The following is a 26593-nucleotide window of genomic DNA, read 5'->3' on the forward strand; positions in this document are numbered from 1 at the left end:
GACGGCCCCGCCGCAACACCGCCCCCCCGATTCCGCCCGCCCGGCACCGCTGACACCCAGGCGGAAGTGCGGCCCTCGCAGAACGGCCGAGTGACGTGCCGCTCCACCAATCGCAGAGCGCGGCCGCGCCCCGCCGTCGTCAAAGCGACGAACCAGCTTTCCCGCCCACCCGTCCGGGGGCGGGGCGAATGCTAATCAGGCGCCGAGCCTCCCAGCCGCGGGCCGCACCACCGCTGGGGAGACTGCTGGCCAATGAGCGCGCTGGAGAGGCGGGACTATGCAGATAAAGGCGGGACCGGGATTCCCCCCTGGTCTCATCGGGCGCGTTTTGGAGAGGACGGTGCGGTTTTCCCCTCACAAACGCATAGAATCTTTGCTGTACATTATGGCCGCTTTACGCTTTTGGGGCACTTGTACCACTAGGCAGCTGCGGGGCGAGCGCTTGGCTCACCATAGCCTCTGTAGGATAAACTATCCTTCTTATGAGGTATAGGAGAGAGCTGTAGTTCTAATGCCTGTTTGCTGTGGTAGTGGCCCGGGAGGGTTCGCGCAGAGTGGCATATATTGTGGTTCGGTGCACTATTATCAATTAGAGCAGTTCGCGGTTTTTTTCCACTGTTGTAGGTGGTGTTGGCGTATGGCTGGTGTCACCCATAGCCCGTGGGCTGTGGCATTTTGATTGTCAGGGCATTCCTTTATCCCAGCAAGTGCTGGCATCCTGTGTCCTGCCAGCCTGTGTCTCTGGAGTGCCTGAGTCTGCTCAACCAGCGGCTATGAGCAGGTTCACAGGCACCTGGAAGTCCCAGAGAAATGGTTGCCCCAGCCATGGGCTGGTAGCTGGTGAGTTGGAGTCGTTCCCTGCCGGGGGAGAAGCTGGTAGGTGCCTTTACTGCTGCAGCCCTGAACTTGCACATTCGTACACAACAGGTAACTGCAGGCAAGTTTGTAATAATCCCTTTCACGCTGGAGTAATTACTGGTGTGCTAAAGCAATTGAGACTGTTTGTAGATGTTGATGCAAGCATCAGAACTGTGAGTCAGGAGTTTAATTGGACTCGCAATGTTTCTCTCAGATAACACCTGTTCTGCTCTTTTTATTTACCATCTCATTTCTGAGTCTGCAAGGTGTTCTCCTTCCTGTACACTTGGACTTCTTCCACGATCAAAGATTTGAAACTCTCTTCCACCGAAATGTCTCCCTCCCTCCCTTTTCATACCCAAAAGCGAAGAAGCAAATGAAATCTAATTGCACCCAGCAACCACCGCTTTAAAAGGAAAAAAGAAAGCTTAAAAATAAGATTGCAAAGCACGCAAGCATTGGCACAGGCTGCCCAGGGCAGTGGTGGAGTCGCCGTCCCTGGAGGCATTTAAAAGATGGGCAGAGGTGGTGCTGAGGGACATGGTTCAGTGGTAACTTGGCAGTGCCGGGTTAATGCTTGAACTCGATGATCTTAAAGGTCTTTTCTGACCAAAACGATTCTGTGATCCTATGCACAGAGCAAGGTGCTTCAGGAGATCAGCCACGGGGATAACAAGCATCTGCCCTGAGGAGTTAGAAACCCATGCTTTGGATGCAGTATGTCTCTAATCAGTAAGACAAAATGACCTGCTGATATAATTGCTGAGGAAGGACTTACTGTCCTAGGGAATCATGCGGGATGGTGGGAGGGTCCTGCACAAAAGTGAACAAAAACCACTCAGGAATGATGAGCTGGAGCCTGAGTAAGGAATGGTAGGGACTCAAGGAGCGAGATGAGTCACAGAAATATTTATTGTCAAAATGATCTTCTACCATTGACACATTTCTCAATGCAAAGTAAATATAGGAATTTGCATATTAATTCTGTAGCACAGAACTTGTTCATCAGAGGGGGATATGAATGCTTTTTAATAGGGGAATGGCTGCAGAGGTGGATACAAATGCTTTTTAATAGGGGAATGGCGAAAATCATCACTTTGCAAGACCTCAGCCACCAGATCACCTCCCCTGTGCAGGGAGTGGGAGAGGGAGCAGGGATGGGCAGGATGGACCTGTCCCGGTGGGGTGCTGCATCCCCGGGGATGGCTGGAGGTAGGAATGATGGCCAAGGCCCACATCATGATGGGATTCCTCCACCTGTGCTTGTGTAAAGTATGTTTTCGGCAGCAAAATTATGAACCACTCCTTTGCTGCACGGCTCCCTCCTGCCATCCCCAAATACTTCACCTGGCGCGCTGTCTGTTGATTCTGGAGTATTACTCACCCCTAAATGAGCTGACAGCTCCTGGCCATCAGCCACAGCTGACAATAGATGAGACACAAATTAACAGTGATAATGCTCCTTGCTCTGGCACAAATGTAAGGTTTTAAATGAAATCTCCACTGAGAATTTCTCACACACATTGGGATTGAGGAGTGTTTTGGTGGGGGCAGAGCTGGCTCTGAGGATGTCTGTCACTCTCTCTGGATCCAGTCGTGCCGTACCCACGCTCCATTTCACCCCTGCATTCACCCAGGTGAAGTAGCAAGGCAGGTGTCATTGGACTCATCTTTAGGCAATACAAATCTTTGGCGGTAGAGGATAATTCGTATCATTCCAATTCCATTCTTAAGACTTTCCTGATTTGCCCGGAAAAGTGATTATTTTTTTCTAGTAAGCCCCGATTCAGCAATCCACTTCTGGATTGCTCACCATTATAGGCTCAACATTAAACGCAGAAATACTCCTATTGCAGCTTTTAAGCAAAGACCCACAACAGAAAGTAACCGTCAATTTAAATTATTTTCTGACTGAACAGGCCTTTGTCATGAGTAAGCAGCTTACCTGGAAGAGATCTCCAGAAGGATCATGGAAAGAGAAATCCACCAATTAGATGACCAAGGAATACTGAATTTGTGTAGCTTTTTCAGGTCTTAATTGAAGGCGTGCACATTCTGAGCCTGTCGCAAATACCCTTCTCCCAGGCATTTCGTGGGCTAAAACAAACACGTTTTGCTTAGCGAAAACAAGGTTAACTGACAATTTCTTCCTTTGTTAAATATTCAGGGACTACGCTCTAGTAATCTGAAATCACAAAATCCCAGAACTGGACAGGGAGAAGAATCTAGCTCTGTATTTGTCTCCCTCCTGTGTTGGCAATGAGGGGAGAGAGCAGTTACCATTTAAAGGAGATGGCATGGAAAATTTTGTCTTGCTGGCAAAAGTTTTGCAACATTAAAAGTAATTAAAATGGGATTTTACAGTGGAAAATATTGAGCAACTGTCTCAGGCATAGGTGTAACCATCAGCTGCACCTATAATAAACCCAACTGTTCCCCTCCTGGCGAGCAACGCAATCCGCTTACAAAACTGATCCAAGCAAATCTTGTCACTGCAGCAGATTTACAAAACCTGACTTGCGACAGAATAAAGGAGGGCAAAATGGAAAAACAAAACACATTGATCCTGTGATCTAGAGATAATGCAAGGAAACGTGGCATGTTACAGCCAAAATACTGATCGTCTTTCACCAGTTGTGTGTAAGCAGAGACAAATGCCTCTTCCCTTCTCCCCCAAATCAGCCAGTGGCCAAAGGCAGTCCCTTCGGTCCCAACACGTGTGGGCAAGTGCTCACCTCTGCCACGGGAAGTTCTGTTCAGGCAATGACTCCTTTCCAGGGACCTTCAAAACCAAACCCATTCGTTTAGGGAGTGCTCCAGCATCTCCTGCCTGCCGTTGTGCGGTTTCCCCCTGGGTGCCGTGCTCCCCTGCAGTGCCAGGCTGGCATTCCCGGCACACCGTGCCTCCGCAGCCCCCCGAGCGCTGCCAGAGGGAGGTTCAAAGACGCAGCGTTCTCCCTATGTGCCAAACGTGCTCGGAAACACTCCCAATCCTGTTCACCAACAGCTTCACCTCAGAGGAGTAACGGGCTTGTCCACTCTCGAAAGATAATTTGGATTAGGGGAGGGTGTGAATTAAAAGCACAGGAGCAATCCCAAAATATCTCTGGGCAGATAAACCCTGAGGTATCAAAACAATTGATTAAACGTATCATCACTAATTGCAAAAATCAGTGGAGAAGGGAAATAAGCGTGCTCAAGAGAGAAGGTTGCGCAGCCCGGCGCTGGCGGGGACTGGGACAGTTTGGGTTTACCCTCAGCCATCAGCCCCGGGTAGACGTGGACGTGAAAGCGGGACGTGGGGAAGGAGCAAACCTGGTCGGAGGATGAGCGGGACAGCAGCCCGCAGCACAGCCCGCCTCTGGCTACTGCCCGTCGGGCGATGCTGGCTCTCGGGGCAGGAGCTCACCGGCCCAGGGCTGTGCCCAGGCTGAGACAGTGGTTTTCACATCCTGTTCTCGGCAGCTTTCTTGTTAAATATTAATTGTGATTGTTATAAGTCGGCACACCTCTGCCATGCCGTGCCGGAGGCTGTGCAAACACTGAGCAGAAAGAAACTTTCTGCCTTAAAGAGCTTGCAGTGGCAGTCTTCCTCTTCCCAAGTGAGAGGACGCTGTGTGCAGATACAAGTCAGGCAGACACCACTTTTCAAACTGGGAAACATCCAAATCTTCCACAATCTGAATAATAAAGTTTTCCTCTTACAGCCTGTCCCATCTCACAAGGTAGACGTGAATTGTGTTGAGGATGATAGTGTATTTTGAGTTGCTGGCACTGAAAAAGGGAAGATACTGTGGGAGAGCTAGTGTCACATAAATTTATTTAATATAAAAAAGACATTAAAAAAGTAGACATCAGTAACACTGATAAGGCTTTAGTAAAAAACATGGTAATGCTGAAACCACATGAATTTTAACCAGAATCTGGAAGAAAAGCAATTCAAGAGGAAAAGGAATCCATAAATAATGAGGAACATGGCAAAAGCTGAATAAGTAGAAATAGCCAGTCTGTTAAAAGGCTGAATAAGCATGCTCTTTGTAACGGCACGGAAAGGAAAAGACACAACAGCCTGTATCCTCCGCTTCAGCGATAATTTCCCTGGGAGCTGCAACCCATTCAGCTGAGGGCAGCTCAGGGGCTGAGCCCTCTTCAATGTAAAATAAAGTTTTGAAAATCTCCATGGTCAAAGTTGTGAAAGCTTAAAAGCCGAATGCTGAGCGTCCAAGGGGCTTTCCACAGTAAGCCAGAAAGCTTCTCCAAACCCATGCTTTCTCACAAAGTCTAGATGTTACTCTCTGCTGAATCCTGAATTCTTCTAATTCCAGATATGACTTTTGGCACTGGAAACTCCCGCTGCTGGAGCCAACTAGAGATGAGAAGGAGGTTGTGCTGGGGATAAAAATAGTCGGACGGAACTAGGTCGCTTCCATATCCCGTCTCACCTTCCCTGGGATAAAAGTCCATGGTTTTCTTGCATCTCTGTAGTGGGGAAGACGGGGACGGATCAGCTTTGACTCACAGCTTCAATCCCCGCCACACCTGTATGGGGTTTGGGAGGTACCATGGGGGGATACCAGGGCCCCTGCAGAGCCCGACTTTTAGGATCCCACTCCTGCTGGGTACCCACGAGCTTCGTCTGTCTCTGCTTCAGGAGCAAATCTGAAGGCGCTCTATTTTCCCAGTGCCCCTGCGCCATCACGCTGCTGCCAGTTAATCTGCCAATGATCAATGATGCTTTATATCCTAATAGAGGTTTATTTGTCAAACTTGGCCACAAGAGCGTCTTATTTAGAGTTAATTACAATGTCTGGTTTTAGCTACGCATACAGCAGCATGGCAAGTTACCCTTGTACTCTTTGCACCAAATTTCTATCTATGGATGGCAGTACTTACATCAGAGATTAATTCAAGTGCTTGTATGATGCTTTCTTTCTGGAAATTGAAGTCAATAGAAACTAATTATACTTATTGATGCAAGATCAGAATTGGCGTGTGAGTAAAATTTAACCTGTCTGAGTGCTTCCTTGGTAACTTCTCTGTGTCCCCAGGATCTCACCCGTCACAGGCGGCTGAGCGGGATGGGTGTGCATGAGGCCGGGCGAAGGGATGCTCCTCACAGCCCACAGGATGAGGGATGTTTTCCTTTGGATACTCCCCATGCCAAGTCAGAAAGCCAAACAGATTTCCACTGCCCAAGTAGTATGGAGGTGTTGCTGTTGTCAGTTAAAATAATTTCATTAAGTTATTTAGTGAATTAGATCCTATTAATTCAGTAGCACGGTGTTTCCCCAAGTCATCACCAGTTTCCTCTCCATTTTGCCAGCTTTGTGGATGAACAGAGAGCAGAGGAGTGCTTCCTGTGGTGGGCACGTGTATTTTTCACATGTTCCTGGTGACACGTCTGCAGTGTGCCCCACAGCACGGGGAAGAGCCACCGGGGCTGGCAGAGGTCACAGCACAAGGACAAGTACTCTCACACCCGGGGTACCACCTCCTCATGATGCAGCATGGAGCTCAGGCATCTACCGACCCTGGGGATGGGCTCAGGCCACTTCAGCTCTGCAATATTATAAAAAATCCCTGGATTTTAACTCTACCACTTGTGGTTGCCAGTAACACCTGCAAAAAAAAAAAACAAAACCAAAAAAAAACCAACCCAAAACACTGGGTATTGCAGACTGTAAGCTTTTTTTACTGATACACTAGAGACCGTTCCAAATCAATTCAACGGGTAATTTTCTTTGGCTTTGTAAAATTAGTCCCTTTGATCCAGCAAATATTTATATGCACATATTACTTGCTGGGACAGTCTCCTGTACTGAATGTAACAAAGTCCTGTTCACTGGTCCCTAGGCAACCACTAGAACAAACTAATTAGTAACTACAAATTCACACACATTCATCAAAATAAGATCCAGATTAATTTTATGTTGCCTCAGTATCTTCTGTGCTGGAAAATTAGCAGCTAAACTTTCTGAAAACAAATGATACTAATTTTCAGATTGGTTTAAAGATATAAGTATAAAAAGGGTCTCAACATGAAATTCCACCAAAAAAAAGAAAGTAACAAAATAGATAGGATGTTTGAGCATGAACAACAGAAAAAAATCGGATCCCATCCCAGATCCTGTCCCAGATGGAGTTGGGAAGTTTGGCTCTGGATCTGAAGTCTGCTATACAAGCAATCCACAAGAGGCAGACAAACTAATGTGCCTCCCTCATCAGCTTCTGTGTCAGCTACAGCTGACTCTGTTTACTTTTAGCCCAGAGGAGGAACTGGGAGCAGAAGGAAAAGAAAAAAATCCCTTCATTGATATTCACAATGATGTCTTACATGTCCAGCGTTATTTTTCTGCAAGGGAGCCCCTTCAGAAAATGGGAGAAAACAAGTGATTAGGGGGAAGAATGGCTGTCAGGAGTGAAGAAAGGACCCTGTTGTGGAGGAAAGGGCTGTATTACGCTGTCTATTAAAGTACCATGAATCATTTTGATTACCGTGTGTATATTTGGTAACAGAAAAGCAAGGTGGACTCAGTCTGGGCACCGTGGAAAAACAGGGTTTGTTTCCTTAACTAAGTGCCAAATTCGAGGTCTCTAATGATGGAGGCAGAGCGGCTGCAATTGCGGCTGGCAAGTAGCAGTGCTTTCACCTGCATGGTGAAAGAAGGATAAAACCTCTCCTTGTCCCCAGTTCCATGCAAAAGAAATGGTGTCCTGAACCCACAGCACAACCCCGCTCCAGCCCAGGTTGCTGTGCTGAGGCGAGGTGTTCGCCATGGGTGAAAATCCAACCGCTGAGCTGTGTAAAGAGAGAAATCACCCCCGGCTGTCTGCCTGGCCGGGGCGGTGGCGGTTCCCAAGCGCCGAGCACGAACGCCCGCATCCTGAGCCATCCAGCCCCGCGGCCGCGGGCAGGCAGGCAGGAAGGAGCCCTGCCAGCTGGCTCCCTGCTAAGGCTTTCCAGCAGCGAGAAACCGCTCTGCCTGCATCGCTGCCCGGCACCCCTTTCACATGTCGATTTATTCCTCATCACCGGGGATGAGGACCTGGCTGGGAGGGGAGGAGGAGAAACCGCTTTACCTGTGCACAGCCGCTCTGAATGCAAAGCACACTTGCATTTTTCAAGCCCTGTCATTGGGAAGCAGATTTTGCCCGTACTTTCTCCTCGTTTACACTTCGGGAGGGTTTCTCCCTGGCTGACGGAGCTCAATTTTGGCTCCGAGCATGGCATTTACACTGGCGTGAATGATGTCCAAGAAGGCCAGACTCACAGGAAACTTCTAATTGACCAAGATGTGATTCATTGGAAGGCTTGCGGTGTCTGAATTAAAACAGCATCACAAAAAAAATCACTGAAACCCCCAGGCTGTCTGGCAAGCAAGTGCCCCAGTAACCCTGCCGTGCTGGTGGGGGACGGCCAGGACTTCTTGCAGGCTGCTGCGGTGCTGGAGCTGCTGCAGCCCCTCGGGTACAGAGCTGGGGTCTGCCGGTGCTGCAGCTCGAGCTGGGTCCAGCTGAACCCTCCTCCCTCGATGGCTCCCCAGATGCAGCCACTTGTTTTTCAGCAGTGGCTTTGCACAGACCAGAAACAGCCCTTCCCAGGCCATTTCTCTTCCCATCCATTCAATAGAAACTCATCAATGTGGGTGTGTGGCCCCAGACCGTGGCCCCGTGGATATCCCACCACTGCTTGGCCCGGCAGCACTGGAGGAGGGTCTCCTGCGCATGTCTGTGTGAGCATAGGCAAAACCAGACACGCAGAGGTGACTGGAAAGCCAGGCAAGCGACGGGGACAGTCGGGGAAGAGATTTCAGCCCACCAAGGGTGAGCACAGGAGCGGCCACTCACCCCTCACTTGGGTTGAACTGAGACAGTTCAACGTTTGCCTGTTCCAGAGCCCCGCAGAGGAGTTTCACTGAGACAGTTTTGCAAAGTTGAAAAGACAAATGATTTATGGAGGTAACAGTGGTCCACCCGACGATGCCCAGCAAGCCCAACTCTCTATACGGCTGTAGATGGGAATAAAGTCCCAGGAGAGGGTCATTGTGAAATTGGGGTCTCCAGTTTCACAGGCACCAAGGTGACAAAGTGCAATGGTTGGAAACTCGACAAACAGCCATCGCTGGCAGCACTCAGATCAGCGCTGCGTGTTTTTCTAGCCCGGAGAGGGATTAGTCCAGAGCAGCCCCATGCCAAGTGTCAGAGAGGAGACACAAGTGCCCTTTCAGCCATGGTGAACTTTATCAGGTTTTCAGTAGGAAAAAAAGATTATCTGCTCACAACAGCAGCCTTGTGAGGCTGCACATGTTCTCACCGCTTCAGGCAAACAGAAGTGGAAGGGCTTTTTCCTATCTTTTGTATGTGCAGCCGCTATTTAATGTAAATGTACTTACCAGAAATTGAATAACTCCCACGCGAGTAATTTTATACCCATCCAACATTTAAATTATGAATGCAATAATCTGCAGCACCACGAGTCGCAAGGCAAGGCTAGAATTCCCAAGGCAAGAAAAGTCTATTTTTAGACCTTTCAAACTGAAATTTTTACTAGATGTAGAAATTTGCTTCCTTCTGCTGCCTCGAGTGTTAATTTGCGTTAAAAGTTCCAGGGTTTTGTTTTTCAGACTTTTGGGTGGCACCTGGTCAAACACCAGCCAAACAAACCGTCTACTTTCTGCCACCCGTCCCTGGGGAAGGAGTGCAAGAAGGAACGCCCCGCGTGTGGCTGGGCAGCTCTGCCCGGGTAATTGATTGCCTAATGGGGTTACTCTGAGACCACAGAGAAATGATGAAACTGGTTGTTTCCCTTGATGACATCCTCTGGCTGGGATGTAGCCTGGCTCAGGAGTTGTGTCCGTCCTCCTGGAGCAGGGGCTGTTCTGACCCTCGCCGAATCATTGCAGTTTTAGTCCGTGCAGCAGTTGTACAACACTGCTGTCTAGAGAGTTCGGAAAAGATGCTCCCGACTCATATTTGCAAATGCCATTTAAATTCATGGGTTATTTTCTTCTCTATTTTTTGAGGTTTTTTTCATATTGCAGGGACTTGGTGTTTTACTTGTTCTTCTGCGTGTGGTACCCAGGAGAGACCAAAACATTGTGCAAACCTCTTGTTACCCACTGGTGGGTGGCAGTAACAGAAAATAAATGAGAGAGGAAAGGATCAGCTACACCGCAATAACCAGAAGCTCCTTTCTGCTGAGCGCCCCGAGCGGTCTCTGCCATCCAGAGCACGGAAGAAGCACTGGTTCAGGATGGGCAGCTCAGGGGTGCATCACTTTTTGCATCACATAAAGGCATTTATCAGCAGGGCTGATAAAAACTGATTGGTGAGGTGTCATGCTCCTTCCAAATCAGGACCGTAGAGTAATGCCTTCCATGCCAAGCTCCATCTGGGATTACAGCGGGGTGAGAAATCCCGGCCCTGGCACTCTCTTCTCCAGATAAATCACCCCATTGCCATTTCTTAATCAAACGCTGCCAAAATGGCAGTGCTAATACTGACTCGTCTGCCCAAACCCAGCTGTGTGGGCACTCGATGGCGAGAGCTAAGCACCATTATTCTGCCTCTGAATATCATATTCAGAAACAGGTGCTAGATCTCTGTAGAAGCCCAGGTTCCCCAATACTCCATGAAAGTCTCTAGCAGAGTAGATGGACCTTAATTTCCTCCCCTCTGCAAAGAAACGCACTGCTTTCCCTGATGTCATCAGGCTTCGGTTGTACTTGAGGGGGGGGAAGAGATTGTGGCAAATAGAGATGCAATTCTTTAAAATGTCTTTTTTGAGAAGCGGCAGCAACAAAAATTACGCAAAGATCAAAGAGAAAGGAGGCTGTACTCAGGGACAACTCAAAAATATTATAGGGCAGTTGCTGAGCAACTCTGCGATGCAAAGTATTGCTATTTTTTGGTACCTCCCCCATCTGTACAAGAGGGATGGTGTCTAGTATTAGTCAAAGAAAAAGCCCGTGTGATTGCCTGAGTACAATTAGATCTAAGGTCTTTGCAAACAGCTCCTATCTGTATGTAAGATGTAAGATCAAGCCATTGATCTTACATGTAAAGCACTTATTGAAAAACAAATTATGCTTTTTTGATCTAATCAACTATTAAGGATTCTTTTCTTCCCTTTTTGAGGCTGGGTAAATAAAATTCTTCCATCAGAACTTGCTTAATAATTATTCTGGACACACAGTGGACCAAATCCTGAGTGCAAAGCAAAGCGATGACTCAGAAACCAAAGGCTGATTTCTTTTTCTCTGGTCTTTTTTTTTTTTTTGTTGGAATAGCTATTCTTTAACCAGGCGTTCACACAATTTGGTGCACAATGCTAAATGCATTCCCATAATCAGAGTATTGTCTGTTATCTGCCGAGAGCTGCAAAGCACGTGTGCCACGGGGATCTGTCTGCTTCAAAGTGGTACCAGAGGATTTTACCTTTCTCCTCCCACAGCTGGTTCATCCCTGTCCTGCTTTTGTGCAGCCGCTCGCGCTCAGTTCCAGATGCAAAAATGCTGTTGTCCTCTGAGGAGGGGCAGCGAGTATCCATCCGTGGGGATGCTCCAGCATCGAGATTGCGCTGACACTATCAGCCGGCGCGTGGCCTAGGGAAGGGCCCGGAGGGGCAGATGCCATGACAACTCCGCAGCAGGGCTGGGATCTCAGTCAGGTCATCGCCATCCTTCGCTCCTGCTGGGGTCTCTGGGGAGGAGAGGTTTAGATCCCCGATAGCCATGCAAATATGTCACTTCATCTCATTTTGTCACAGAAGTGAATAAACTTGAGGCTCCAAAAAGTGAGGAATTAGCAAGACTGCCTTGGGGCTGCCGCAGGGGAGCGGGTCTGTGTGCTCAGCTCTCTGCCAACACACATGTGGGGTACGAGGCCGTGGCCCGCTACCTGCAACCCCTTGTCGCACACGGAGTGATGCAGGGGAAAAGCCCAGAGCTCCCATCGTCTCCGCCCCAGCTCACAGGAATGTGGGGACCCCACTTTTCCATCACCCTCTCCAGCGGGGCGGGACGGAGATGAGACACACCACCACACCGTGCGCCCCGGGAAGGGTCCCCGTGAGCATCCCCAGAGTGGGGTCAGGATCGGGGACCGGCCGAGCCCCTTCATGGTGCTTCTGCCCAAGGGGACGGACCTGAGGCAATACAAACGCTTGACCCCCGCTGGCACCGGCGCGGCAGGGCTTGCCCTACTATTTCCCAGTGTTTTTTTAAAAATGCCCCTTTGAAAGCAGCGCAGCCAGCTCTGCTCTGCCTCTTGGATGCTGGCAGGCTGCCACCCTTTAATTAAGTCTGCTGTTATGTCTAACGCTGGCGGCAGCGTTTCAGGGCAGCAGCGCGGAGGCTGTGGGAATCGGCACTGGAGATCAGGTGGCCGCGGAGCTGTGTGATGACTTCGACGTTCGGACAAATGTGCCAGAGTAATAGTGTCAATATTACCACCCTCGCCGATCAGATCGGATGGTGAGCACAGATCTGGCTGGGGCATGGAAAAACGCCTTTGCCTGCAGGGCAGAGTGTGGCCGGGAGCAGAGAGCATCGGTTTGAAACCTGGCTCCTCGCTTCATGGCACAAACCACGGGGAAATGTGCTGCCAGAGCCTTCTCTGAAGTCCCCCGGTGCCACAGGGGGACTAAACCCCACACCTACACCCCCCCAAACACGGGCCCCCCACGCCTCGGGGCTACCACTGGTCCATGCCCGGCCAAACTGGGCCTGAGCTGAGCTTCCAGCCCAGGCGAAAGGAGCCGGGGCTGAGCAATGAGCGGCTTTAGCATCTCTCACTGCGCTGGAAACCAGATCTCAGGTATAGTTTGGGTAGTTTTGCCACCACTTCTGGTCATTGCACATGCAGCACCTCAGATTGACGCTGTATCAAACACACATTAAAATTAGAGTCTGTGACCAGCTGCATTTCACTCTTCCGGACTCTCTTTCTTGCAAGATGCAACTTTATTTCGGTGCTTTCTTCAACCTCCTTGCTCCTGGCACAGCCTCCCGGGAGGAGAGGTCTGTTCCTCTCCCGTCCACCCGGCCGCTGCGGTTGTGCAACCCCCGGGCGGTGTTTCTATGCCGCTGTGCAGTGACGGTGCACGGGACACGGTGACGAGACACAGCAAAGCGTGTCCCCGCCTCAGACCCGGGTTTCTAGCAACCGCCGCACTGCAACTCCCTGTCCCCGCTGTCAGCCGTGTCCTGCAGAGAGCGTGAAAGCTGAAGTGGGTGCTTTGGAAAATCAGCGTCACCATGCAAAGTGCTTTGGGATCTTGGCTGGGATGTGGGACTCTGCCTCCACCAAGTGATCGGCGGAAAGAAGAGGAGAGAAAAGCCTGCTCACGGCGGCACTTGTGTAACCGCGGAGGGGTGCGCAGCGCCCTGCCATTTGTATTCTGCCTCTTGATCTCCATCAGCTGTACCCGCCACCCTGGAGGAGCTAATCGCTCCCTTGTCCCCACAAGGCAGGCTGATTTGATCTGCTCTGCTTGCAGATAACGCCATAGACAGAGCGGTGTTGCAATTAAATATTTTCCCCGCTCTATGCTAATGAGAAGCAGGAAGAGCTAACAGAATGCACAATGGCAGATAATTACAGGCCAGTAATTACCGACACAATCCTCTCTCCTCCTTGTCCTCGTGCTGCTTTTTCCACTGCTGCACGCTTGCCATGAGCCTGACACAGCGACCGGGGCTGTGAAGACGATGAGCAGAGCACTGGAAAAGCTCTTTGAAGCACATCCCCTGAAGCTCCGTCAGCCCTCATCGTCTCTCCGTGGCGTGCTTCTGCAGGGCCGCATGGCTGCGGCGGGGAGGGGGAGGCTGACTTCAGCTGGGCTGAGCTGCTAAAATTAGCAGCATTATGAAAAAAATAAATCTTAATCATGATAATCGAATTAAAGGAAAATTACGGAATATCTCAAGCTTGTTATCAAGACAGCCTGTAACTTGCTAAAACTTTGTGAAGTCTAGCTGCTGGAAATAGCAACCCATGTGCTTTCCCAATCGCTTTCATTTCTTGCTCAAGAACGAGTATCTCTTTAGGAACTGTTTTTCAAAATACTGTGCATTTTGCACAATTAATTTGGATGTGAAAGCCCTGCCCGTGTGTGCCGACACTCAAAAAAGGGCTGTGACAGGCTGGGGAGATCACACGTATAACGTCAATGTGTGTGTATAAATAAGCACATTTTTATACATACAAGCTCAGGTGGGATTGCTTTGAAACTGGTGAAGTGCTTTAAAACAATGCCATAATATTCTTAAACGCCAAGTGTCTCATGAAATGCTATTCAGAATCCCTTCCCTCTCCTTCCCGACCTTCCCGCAAACAAGGGGGATCCCCAGAGCCCGGCTGTGGGCGCTGGGAACAGCATCAGCTGCGTGTGATGCATTATTAACAACTGGAATTATTAACTCTGTTTCAGAAAACTGTTCCGTGCCTCTACACACAACTGTTTGCAAAATGATTTGGACAATTCATCTTGTACCTGAGCAAATGCAATTAATTTATCGCCGTGCTCTGCAATGCCTCCCTTTTTTCATCACACCATGTCGTGCCGGCAGACAGCGCTGACAGACAGCAGAAAGCAAAGAGAAGTGGAAATAGCATCTGAAGTGACAGGTAGAGCTGCAAACCACCTAACTCACAGAGTTAAAGTGGAACAAGACGAGGGGAAATTAAAAGAGAAATTGTACTGCAGTCCTGGCTGGGAGGCGGCAGCAGGATGGCAGGACTGGTGAGAGGTGGGGATGGCGAATATCCCAGCTCCCCACCAAAAGCCAAAGCTTTTACCCACCAGGGAAGCATTAAAGGCAACTGGCACCGGTTTGGTCCCCTCCTCCGTTCCCAGTTGCCCTGACCGTGCTTCGCCAGCCAGCCCCAGTGCCGGTGGCAGCTCCGGGAACCCCCTCTGCCCACGGGGACCCCTCTCTGCCCGCGGGGAACCGTCACTTTTTCTCTCCTTCAGCATCTGGTTGGGAAATAGGAAAACCCCCTCTGCACAGTGGCAGAGAGAGACCCCCGTGGGAGCTCTATAGCCGCGGAAGGTCTCCGTGCCCTCACGCCAGATGCGGGTCTGCATCTCATTCCTATTTTTGCCGCTCTCCTCTGTTTTCTGAGCAAATTATTGAGGAAACCTCCACCCGCCTGGCACCGACCCAGCCTTCATCAGCTAATACCACCTGCAAAAATTGCACGACAGAGTTTTGTGTCTGGTTGACATTCATTTTCAAGCTTCCCTGTGAAAGAAAGAAAAGAAGAACAAAAGAGACAGGTGGGGAATTATTTCTCGCTTTCCCTTCCCTGCTAACAGGCGACGTTTCACAGCCTCCGCGCGGCGGAGAGGTGTGGGAAGCAACAGGGTAAGAGGAGTTTCTCTGGTTTTGGGATAAGCAGCCAGGGTTTATTGTGCAGGCTAAAAGGAGACCTGGCTCCTGGTATCCCCCCCAAATTCTCATTCCTATAACGTTCACTCCTGCACTACAGCACAAAGGGAAATTGCTGATTGAGCATCGTCCCCTGGAGGTGCAGGATCTGATCAGCGACCCCGTGCACTACCAGCCAACAGCCGGGGGATGACAGCAAACACCCTCCAGAAGGCAGACCTGGCTCCTCCACAATTTGTTTTCCTACAGCTCTTGTGTGATTCAGTCCCTTAATTCACACCGGAGGCGTCTAACATTGTTCCTTGTCCTCGGCTTCTCCCGGCACCTCAGCTCCCACCTCCGGCACGGCTGCACCCTGGCCGGGCAGAGGTCAGTGCAGGCAGGACGTGATTACTTGTTGCAGAGAGGAGGACTTTTGGTTTTCCTTTCTTTCCCCATTATTTGTTCCAGGATGTTCTGAACTCTGCTCAGATCACAGCGACTGTTACATGCGGCGGCAGTTATGTCGCGTTGGGAGTCCCCCGAGACGGCTTAGCTGAGTGGTTTCACAAGAAGAGGAGTATCATAAATACAGCCAGGAAAATGAGAATCCTCTTACATACAGCACCAGCAAACTCCCTCTCTCTACAGAGGAACAGCCCAGAAACCTCAGCAAACACCAGGCTGGGTGGCGAGACGGATTTTATTGCTAAAACACTGGTCGATGCAAGCCAGCCCAATAAACAGACCTGCGGGGAGTTCCAGACCCAGGAGGGCTCTGCTGCCCTTGCCCCACGCTGTTTCTCTCTGTACAAACCTGACGCCAAATGACTGGCTTGTCTAGAGGCCGAAGCAGCTCCAGGAACGCCAGTTTGGGCTGGGAAGGGGAGGACGGTAGATAGCAGCACAGGCGAAACCATCCAGAGCATCGTTGCAGCTTCGCCTGCAGAGAGCTGATGTTTCCTAAATGCTTTTTCTTCCTCCTATCACCGTGTCCCTTTTAATCCCTCTTCCCCACGCTTTTGTAGTCTGATGCCTGACATACTCTCCGTTAGTCTCTGCTGCCTTATAACGAACATCAAAAGGAAGGCTGAAAAGATGAGGAATCGGAGATCAGGACCCAGAGCAATAGCTAATAGAAGGGAATACATTAGGCACACCGAGGCTCAATGTGAAACACATTTTCCGTCTGCCTTTGTTAGACAGATCTAAGGGCAGGCTTGGCGTTGTCACGAGCACTGAGAGAGGGTTGAGATGGGGGGTTTTATGAGAAAAGCCAGGAGTCAGGGAAAATCCTTGTACAGATGAAGGTCTTTCAAAATGAGACGGATCTGGAGACTGCAGGCGGCCGGCGGTGGGGCTGGGGGAGCAGCAGCCATCCCTCTGCTCGCAAACTTGTGGCGGGGGAGCAGAACCCAGCCCCTTCAGACACGGAAAAGAAGGGTCATGGTGGCTCGCAGGTGGTGCGGCGGGGAAGTGGGCAGAGCTGATGGGGGCTGGAAGGGCAGAGGGACAAGTTCCCCTCTCCCCAGGAAGGGTACCTTCCTTCGGAGAAAATGCGCTTGGTAAGTGAGGATGAAGCTGTCGGACCTCACAGCCTTTGACAGGTTGCCCTTGAAAGTGCTTTTAGCAGCACAGCCACTTGAAATTCCTGCTAAGAGTGACAACAGCAACGTCTCCCGTAACTTTTTCCTGCCCTTCGTCCCCAGCATCCCTCAGGAGATGGATCTGCAGGTCAGCCCAGGGTACCTGTCTGACGAAGGCGCCGGTCACAGCCCATAACCGTACAGGGACTTTTTGGCCAGGCAGCTTTGGTCCAGCCAAGCCAGTTCTGCCTGCATCTCTGCCTGTACCTCCCCAGCATCTCCTCCCTGCCCTCCTGCACAGCAGAGCACGGTTTTTAATTTTAATGCCCTGTTCTCCCCTCTTAGGGACAGCCTGCACACGGAGGTCTCCAGCGGGCGCAGATGTCACCGGTGAGAAGCGTGTACCCTTCCCAGGGCAACGTGAGTGTGGTGTCGGGCCGTCCTCAGGGGCTGCGTGTGAACAGGAGCCTTTTCTGTTCCTCGCGGCTGGCTCAGATGAAGAGTCCCCTACCCTGGAGAGATGCAGCCCAGCCTGGAACGGCAGAGACTGCCCTGTGCACGGCAGAGGGTCTTCTCCTACAGAGGGTGTCTCGGTGAATGCGCCTGCTCTCCATCAGGCCTGGGCAGACACTGCTGGATCATGTCACAGTAGCCACTGGAGAGGGAGAGAATAACAAGCTTCAGTCCCCCTTTCCAGCAGCCTGGAGACACCAGACTTCATTATCAGGGGCTTTGCAGAAGTCAAATGGTCAAATAAACAAGTTAAAGCTAGCTAGACTGCTGATTTTCCTAATCTCAGCAACAAAGAGCTTGTTTGCCTTCTGCTCTTCAGAGAAATACCTTTCCTTCTGTGCTGTGCTGCTTTTACAACCTCGTACGCTTGGGGAGTAATTACCAGAGGGCGAGTCCAAGCTTTGACGTACAGAAAAGCCCCTCAGATATTGTGCCTGAAGGACCCTCCAGCTTGTAAGAGACTGAACACCTGGTGGGAGGGTTTGGGGACAACTATTACGCCAGCGTGACTCTGAAGGAACTCTCTTGGTTCAGGCAAGTTGTGCAGAGACAAGACCAAAGTTTTCTTTGTATTTCTGCTCGGAAATGATCTGGCAGAAGGAGAGCTGCGTTGTCCTCCCTGACGCACGCAATGAATTAATGCAGTTGCATCTTTGTAAGGGAGAGGGGAATTGGGCCCACGTTGAGTGGCGGTAATGAATTAAACTGAATTAAATTTTGATACATATTAGAGATATGTTAGTTACTATATAAAGTAATATACTTAATTAGCCCAGGAAGTCTGTTAAATATTATATGAGGTTACCAATGAGTTCCCCACCTCCGGTCCCCCGCGGGCCAGCGGGAAGCGACGGAGCTGACATTTGTAGGTCTTCTCCCACGAGAACCTGGTGGTAGCTCTGAAGGAAACCATGGACTCCATAAGCGGGCTTAAACTCTACCCCTCTAATTGCTTAGTGTCACCAAGTTTTATAAAGTTTGATGACACGCTAAGGAGCCCACTGTGCGGCAGCTCGCACCAAAGCCCGGAGAAACCCAGCTCGTTTCTCTACAGCTGCTCCGTGTTTCCATCTGCGCGGGAACAGCACTGGCTTCAATTAGAAGTTGTTTAGTCCTTCTCAAATGTCCTCACTTCACTTCTAACCCACAGCACTTACTGCCATTAAGAGTATCGGGACGAAGCCCAGCCCTGCTCCTTAAACAGTCTCCTGATGGAGTACCAAATTTAACGGATACTTTTTCAACAGAGCTTTAATGTTTACTCCTCCACGTGGCAAAATGCTTCCAGCGTCGTTGGTAGCAGCTGTACATGGATATCACGTCTTGTTATTCAGACCCTGCTGTCTCTCTCTGAAAACATCTATTGGTCTTAACAGCAGCCGCCAACTCGGTCCAAGCTGACAGATGCAGGATGACTTTTGTTTTTATTCCCCTTGTGCTCTGAAATTTTCCTTTCAAAATGCAGTATTGAATTGGCCGTGACAAGAACCAGGTGTTAATTCTGATCAGACAGTTACTTCATTACTAACTGTATTACTCATCCTGCTCTGCTGTGTTTTCCTCCCCCAGAGTAGCTAAACTCAGCATTTTCATGCTCGCAAAAGTGCGGGTGGTTTGCACAAGACTAGAAATGTGTCTTTCTTTGATGACAAGGTGATTTGTAATTTGAAGTTAGTTCCCAAGAAGCCAAAAACAGTCACGGCACTTTGGGACAGGTCCAACTACAAACAGTCTCCTTGCGCTAAAGGATACATTTTTTTGACACTTTGGGAGTTTGGATTTGCAGGTTACAGCTACAGCTGGGAATGGGGAGAAAGAGGGAAGGAAGGAGAAGAAAGCAGGAAGGAAAAGAAAGAAGCAAAAAGGTGTTGGGCTTTTTTTGAAGACAGATGGGTAGATACCGCGGCCAGGTTGGGGGTGATTTCCCTCCAGCATTTGTGGTCATTCTCAGAGACTCGGTGGCTTTGGTGCCGTGCGGTACAGCTCTCAGCATGTGCTGCTTTCGGTGTAGAAATGTTAGTGCTCTTCCTATCTTTTTGAAGGCTGGTTCACAGGGTATTTCTTAGCATTTTTGAGGACTATTCCTGTCATCATCATCTTTATCCAACATTAAACTTTCTCAATGAAGTCCCTTGCAATGTGGCAAGGAAAAGACCTTCTTCCACCAGCAGAAGTCATAGAATCATAGAATCCTCTAGGTTGGAAGGGACCTTTAAGATCATCATTTTGAATAAGTCGTTTTGACATCTGGCTGAGCAGCAGGATGAAGCACACCCAGCAACTGGTTTCAAGATGTCCCATCCAGGTTTGGGTTGCCATGCTATTTTTCAGTCCTAATAACTCACCAAGTCTGACAAACAAGTTGTTGTTGGGTTTGTTTTTAAAAGAGAAATATATATCAAAGAGTAACATTTCACTGGAAAGGCATCTCTAGAACGGGAAATGCTCCCCTGGCATTTTCTGTGTCCTATCCTCTGATGCTCCATGTAAAAAATTCATCTGGGGGCTTGGCTTCCCCGTTTGTGCAGTAGCTCTATGGTCTGGCAAAACAGGAGCACAGGGGCTCCTCCAGAGATTTCATCCTCAGTCGCTCTGGGATCTCTTTTCTCTGCCACACTGCCCTTACCCTCACCCACGTCTGCTGGAAACTTGCGAGGGGATCTCAAAAAAGAGGGAATTTTCCAAACTGAATAAATGTTTCCCATGATGAAAGGCAGACGAAAAGGAAAGAAAAGAAAGGGACGGGTTTCATAGTGACAGATACTTGTGTGAACGCCAGAGGACTTTCAACCCTCATCAGTAAAGACATGAACACAAAGAGGGTTTTTAATCATCTCTTTCTTTAAAGTTCGTTTCACAGACAAGCTGGCTCCATGGGACAGAAATAAGCAGTGGAAAAACTACAATTCGTGCATAGCAATAACAGCATCTCTCCTGGAGGTGTGGAGCTTGCGCTGCCTCCAGCGCTGCGCACCCTCACTGCCCCCTGGACGAGCAAACTCCTCTGTGGAAATGCAAAGACAGACATACACCCAAGAGAAGGTGTCAGGAAAGCCCTCATTTCCCCATTAAGTGTTATTGACACTAATATGTCTTCTGATTTCCATAACTCTTGATTTTGGGACACAGCTGTCCTCACTGTGTAATTGCAACGATGCGTATCTAAAGCTGTACCAAAGTGCAAATTCCTCCATGGGAGGGTGGAAGGAGCCGGATCAACATCCAGGGGACGTTACTTCTGTCCCTACAGATTATGAATAACAACCTTGTCGTTAGCACCTCATTTACCGGGTTTATTTGATTTATTCCAGGAGAAAGGGGAGTTTCCCTCTCTCCCCTTTGCCAAGAAGCGAGGGAGAGCAGTGCCCAGACAGGCACACACGTGTGCCCCGGCGCAGCTGAGCTCGCCGGCGGGTGGGATGTTTTGCCCACAGGTCTGTGCCCCACGACGGAGGCACTTCTACTGGTGTCAAAGCACCGCGTGATTCCAGAGCTGGAGCCAAGCACACCAGTGCAAGCACTGAATTATAGATGTGCCTGGAGGAGAGGGGCAGAAAATTTTTGACCCTTTCCGGCCATCTGCCACCTCATGGAGTCGGGGGTATTTGTGTGTAGGATTTGGCTGTGACCATCTCGGTTGGTTTGGATGGGGACGTGCGTGAAAGCAATTTCAGGTCACGTATTCTCCAAGACAAACCGCAGGGAGACAGTGTTTATTAAGTATAAATTTGTTTTTGTTTTAATGACTCAGGCATGATTATCACTCTGTCGTTTGTAGAAGATCACAGTCTCCGAAGGTGGGAGATGCTGTCAATTATGTAGCAATGTTCAATCAGCCAACTGAAAAGGAATATCCTCCCAGCTCCAGGTGTACTCTATAGAAGTGCTACCTGTGCACAAGAAGGTGATGTCTTTAAGAAACTCTTTAATGTACTCTTCAGAGCTAAAAAGACATTTCATGGAATAAAACTTACGTGGATCAGATAAAAATAACAAAGCAAGCCAACAAAGTTGTCTCATCACAAACATACTGACGTACCTCCCCGAGCGGGGAGCAATCCAACTCCTTGCATCTGGATTTCTTGGTTCATTAGAAAGATAAGGAGCACCTAACGAAATCTAAGAACCTGAACAAGCATCCAACAGAATCTCAGCATCTCTACAGCACCCATAAGAAGCTGAAAACAGGTTTTGTAGCACGGTTCTCCACATCTAGTGTCTTGGCTTATGTCATCCTGAGATTTTCATGAATTGCAAATAAATGCATGAAGTAACGAGTGACGGTGGTCCAAGACAAAACACACGCATGTATAATAGGCTCTAATCTGACATGGACTGCAGCATATGTCTTGTAGCTCAAGGAATCCCTCGAGTATTACAGTGAAAACATCTTGAACTGTGTGTTTAATAAAACCATGTTATTTTTATAATACGAGAATTACGGGGATTTAATAAAACTACGGGATGCTAAATTTTAGAAAGAAGGAGGATTAAACCTGGCCTGTAGAAGAAGGTGCCCCACTGGGAAGAGTGGATCCCAGCACTGTGTCTTCGGTGGCTGATATAATCAGCCTGCACGGAAACTTTATTTATTTGGATGAGAGTTCTTGGAGAAGACAGAACTTCTCCAAACCTCCTCTGTCCAACTTGTAAATCTGTGTGCAATTCTGCAAGTCACAGGAGAAAACATAAATGAGATGCTGAACGGAGGAAATATATCTGTGCAAAGGAAACTCCAAATTGGTCCCTCTAGGACCTTCAAACTAAAATAATAAGCAACAGAAACAGAAGCAAGTGGCAGTAAGCCACATGCATACAAAGCATGTACAAAACACCCCATGAGTCAGCCCGGTTGCCTGTTTCCCCACAGTAACCAGTACCAAGCAGAGAGGTGATGGTCACCAGTGAGGCTCAGAGGAGCCAGCAGCAGTTGCCGGTCCTCAGGCACTGCTCTGTGATGTGGCACTACACAGACTTCACAGTGCCCCAAACCCAGGACAGGGACAACTGCTAAATTACATCCAAAGCTCGAGTTCCCTTAACACCAGGAGGCTGCAGAAGCTGTTTGTCTCGTAGCCCGAAGGCTTCACATCACAGAGAAACTCCCCAGAACAGCCATCTTACAAGAGGGTTATTCACTTCTTCCTCACTCTCTGCTTGAATGCGAAACAACTTCCAAGTGCAGACTCTTCTTCCAGTACAAACCAGCCTTAAAAAGCCACATATTACCCTTGCCTCTTTTTAAAGATGTAGAACGTCTGCAGAATTCATGTTCCGGCTCAATGTTTCTTAAAAATCCAGGAGGGAAGGAAGCAGAGAGGGGAGGAGAGCTCCCGCCCCCCCGTGCTCAGGAGGCCCCAGGAGAGGAGTTGCTTTGCAGGTGGTGGCAGCGGGGCTGCCCCCAGGTCTTCCCCCTGCCTGGGGGCTTCTAGGGCTCGTCTGCTCGCCTAGCTGAACCTTGCGTGTGTGTTCAGGGACCGCTGAATTACCCTGGCACCCAGGCTGTGAGCCGTGGCTCCTCCAGTGCCTTGCTGCAGCCGGCTGGCACGTCCCCGCCGCAGCGCAGAAGCCCTCCAGAGCAGGCTCGGGTGGGAGCTCTGGGCTGGGACCTCTGCATCTGCTGTCCCCAGACCCTGCTTCTCAGTCACAACCTTAGAACAAAGAGAAACCGGGCGCAGGAGAGCTTATAGTGAGCTGTAGCTCTGACCCACCCTTGTTGTGTCCCACAGGGCTCAGTGTTGGGCCACTCTTGTTTAATGTCTTGATTAACGATCTCAATGAGGGGGTCGAGAGCACCCTCAATAAGTTTGATGATGACACCAAGTTGGGTGGGTGTGTTGATCTGCTTGAGGGTAGGATGGTTCTTCAGAGGGATCTGGACAGGCTGGATGGATGGGCTGAGGCCAATGGTATGAGCTTCACCAAGCCAAGCGCCGGGTCCTGCCCTTGGGCCACACCAACCCCACGGACACTACAGGCCTGGGGAGGAGTGGCTGGAGAGCTGCCCACGGGACGGTCGGCTGAACGTGAGCCGGCAGTGTGCCCAGGTGGCCAAGAAGGCCAACGGCATCCTGGCCTGCATCAGGAGCAGTGTGGCCAGCAGGACCAGAGAAGGAAGGGCCACGGAGCTGTGAGGGGTCTGGAGAGGGTCTTATGAGGAGCGGCTGAGGGCCCTGAGGGTGTTCAGCCTGGAGAAGAGGAGGCTGAGGGGAGACCTTCTCGCTCACCACAGCTCCCTGACAGGAGGGGGTCGAGAGGTGGGCGTTGGGCTCTTCTCACAAGTTACAGCCCATAGGACAAGAGGAAATGGCGTCGAGTTGCGCCAGGGGAGGTTTAGGTGAGACATTAAGAAAAACTTCAGAACTGAAAGGGTTATCAAAGGCTGGACCAGGCTGCCCAGGATCGCCATCCTTGGGTGTATTTAAAAGCCGTCTGGTTTTGGTGCTCAGGGAGGCGGTTTAGAAGTGGGCCTGGCAGAGTCAGGTAACGGTTGCACTTGATGATCTTAAAGGTCTTTTCCAGCCATAATGATTCTATGAAAGGTCCCATTTTGGCCCTTGTATCTACACAAGGATTAAGCAGACTGCAGGTGGTCGATACTCCCTATATGAACACATATAAGCACTTATGAACATATGGGATATCTGTATGTGGCACAGGTACTGCATAAACCAGGTCAAACCATTAGTGATCATACCATCTCTTTGCATGTCTGTATGTAATCTGCTTTAACTACCCCTTCCAGGTTGGGCGATTTCCTTTGTTTTATTACCAAGATAGCATGTTTCCTGAAAGATATTAGAAATATATTTGTCATTCTGCTGAAGCAAGGGAGAAACATCAGGACCAGGAAAACTATAATCTGCAAATCTCTGTCATCGCTTATTTATCTAACACTCCTGGCAAATTACTCTGGATAAACAATAATTGAGATTTGTTCACGTTACGTTTTGCAGATCACTTTATAAATTACCTTAGATAGAAAGTATGGTTTCTGTTTTCTATCTGGACGGTGAAAACTCTGAATAATGAATGGCAGCTTACAAACAGCAAACAGCTCCTAGTGATAATGCCGCAACATGCACACAATAATTTGGAATTTGTAAACATTTCAGCGAATACTAATGATTGTCTGAATAGCTGGAGATTACAAATAACACCAGACCATAAAGAGTTGCAGAATGAAAGTGGTCTGTGGGTTCATTAAACAGGGGAAAATAAAGAAACCCTTTCTCCATCACATCTGAGACAATATGCACAAAATTCAGGTCCTCTGCGCTGCGGCTGTGCTGCAGCTGCACAGCCGGGCTGCTCACCGCCCCGGTGGGAATTCGGTTGGGTGTGTCGTTAAATCTGATCTTCCTCCAAGCAGCGCTGAACCCACAAACGAAGTTCCTCGAAGCCTCCCACGGGCGCACCGCACCCTCCGGCCGTCACCCCACTGACCTGGAGTTTCTGGCACACGCAGCATCCTCTGCTCTCCCACCCGCGGCTCCCACGAGCCCACAGTGACATCCTCCGTCGGGACGCGGCAGCAGTGGGGACCCAGCCTTGTGTGGAGTGGGGTGGCCCGGGGACACTTGGCTCCCTGAAGAAGGGGCCACACGGTGTCAAGCACAGCCTGCCTGCGCTGCCCCTGCACGGCACCTGCAAAAAGAAAGCCCGGATCTAAACGTAGAGCCAGCAGGTTGTCTCAGTGCTGGGCAAGCTAAGGGACAGGACAAGGCTGGTCCTTGCTGGAGGCCACCCTTTGGAGGGTGCCACCAAAGGCCACCCCTGCGGGAGCGCTCAGCGAGCTCCCTGCCTGCGCCGCGCCGAGAGGTGCTCTCACCTGCCGGCTTTGCTGGCTGCAAATGATTTACCGTGATTTAAAAGAGCCCTTTCAGCCTCCTCCCAGCAGGATCAGCATCTGCTATCAAGATAGTGGCTATGGTAGTGGGTTTGAAGAGGAATTCTGCGAGGCTGTAACAGTTCCTGATGTGAAAATAGCTTTTGGAGTAATCAGAAGGCAGCAAACCCCCTGGGCATTAGCTTCATGCGTGTTTCTGGGTTTGCACAATTTTCTTGCTTTGCTTTTTTAATCCCTGTACTTCAAAGACATACACAACCTATCAGACTTCCCCAGGAAGAACGGCAGTCAGCCAGGGTCTCCAGCCAGTATCCCGCTCTGGTTTCCAACGTTGCTGCCCTGTGTGTCCCCATGCCGTTCCCCAGAGGTGGTGATTTTGGTGAGTAGATCCCACCCCGGTGCCAGGACACCTGTGAGGACATTTCCACTCCTGCAGTCTGGAGCAGGCACTGCACACAGGGCTTCTACAGTGGTAGATAACTTCACCCAGGAGCATCACCAGCTGGAGAAAGTATTCAAATAGAAGTTATTCTCCTTAGATACGGAAAACCAAACAAGTGGAGGGAGGAGGGGGCACTAACCATCCCCCTGGATCGGGGGACTGTGGGCAAAGGCTCCTTGGCTTGCAGACCGAGTGACATGGGCAGTTGGTAGAGTTGCCTGCTCCCAGGCAGCTTTACCTCTTCCTCCTGCTGCCAGTGAGGGGCGAGAGCATCACCCACCTTGCTCCTCCGGCCTGGGGAGTGCTCCTGGCTGACCTCTGAGTAAAGCACAAGTTAAGCCTTGACCTCCACTCCTCTCCACTGAGGCAGAGACACTGAGGCAGGAACCATAAGCACTCCTCATGGCCTCTGTTGAAGGGGTGATATGTTGGGGAGATGTGGGGATGTTCCTGGGGGAGAATGCAGGGATAATCTAGGAGGATTCAAGGATGTTCCCGTGTTGAGAGGGAAGGAGGAATGTAGGGGTGCTCTGGGGGCCACAGGGATGTTCTTGAGGGCTGCAGAGTCGCTCTGAAGGGATGCAGGGATGTTCTGGGGGGATGCAGGGGTGCTCTGGAGGGATGCAGGGATGCTCTGAGGGCATGCAGGGATGCTTTGGGGGATTCAGGGATGCTCTGGAGGGATACAGGGGTGCTCTGGAGGGATGCTTTGGAGGATTCAGGATTGCTCTGAGGGGATGCAGGGATGCTCTGGAGTGATGCAGGGATGCTCTGGAGGGATGCAGGGATACTCTGAGGGGATGCAGGGATGTTCTGGGGGGATGCAGGGATGCTCTGAGGGGATGCGGGGATGCTCTGAGGGGATGCAGGGATGTTCTGAGGGGATGCGGGGTCGCTCCGAGGGAACTCAGGGTTGCCCCGAGGGGACGCAGGGATGATGTGGGCCGGAGCGCCGGCGGCACCGGCCGCAGGG

The 26593-nt window shown here is 50.1% G+C and overlaps 1 protein-coding gene across 1 annotated transcript in view; it reads left to right on the plus strand.

Annotated features, from left to right (window-relative positions):
* Positions 1–16805: 16805 nt before the first annotated feature.
* The window catches only part of HRH3 (histamine receptor H3), a 12989-nt gene continuing 3201 nt past the window's right edge, over positions 16806–26593 (plus strand). Inside the window, exons 1-3 of the mRNA XM_009893585.1 lie at positions 16806–16998; positions 17162–17236; positions 23059–23157. Coding sequence (XP_009891887.1) covers positions 16806–16998; positions 17162–17236; positions 23059–23157 — 367 coding nt within the window. The remainder of the gene's footprint in view (positions 16999–17161; positions 17237–23058; positions 23158–26593) is intronic.

The sequence above is a fragment of the Charadrius vociferus genome, unplaced genomic scaffold (genome assembly GCF_000708025.1).
Source record: "Charadrius vociferus isolate BGI_N301 unplaced genomic scaffold, ASM70802v2 scaffold259, whole genome shotgun sequence".
NCBI lineage: Eukaryota > Metazoa > Chordata > Aves > Charadriiformes > Charadriidae > Charadrius > Charadrius vociferus.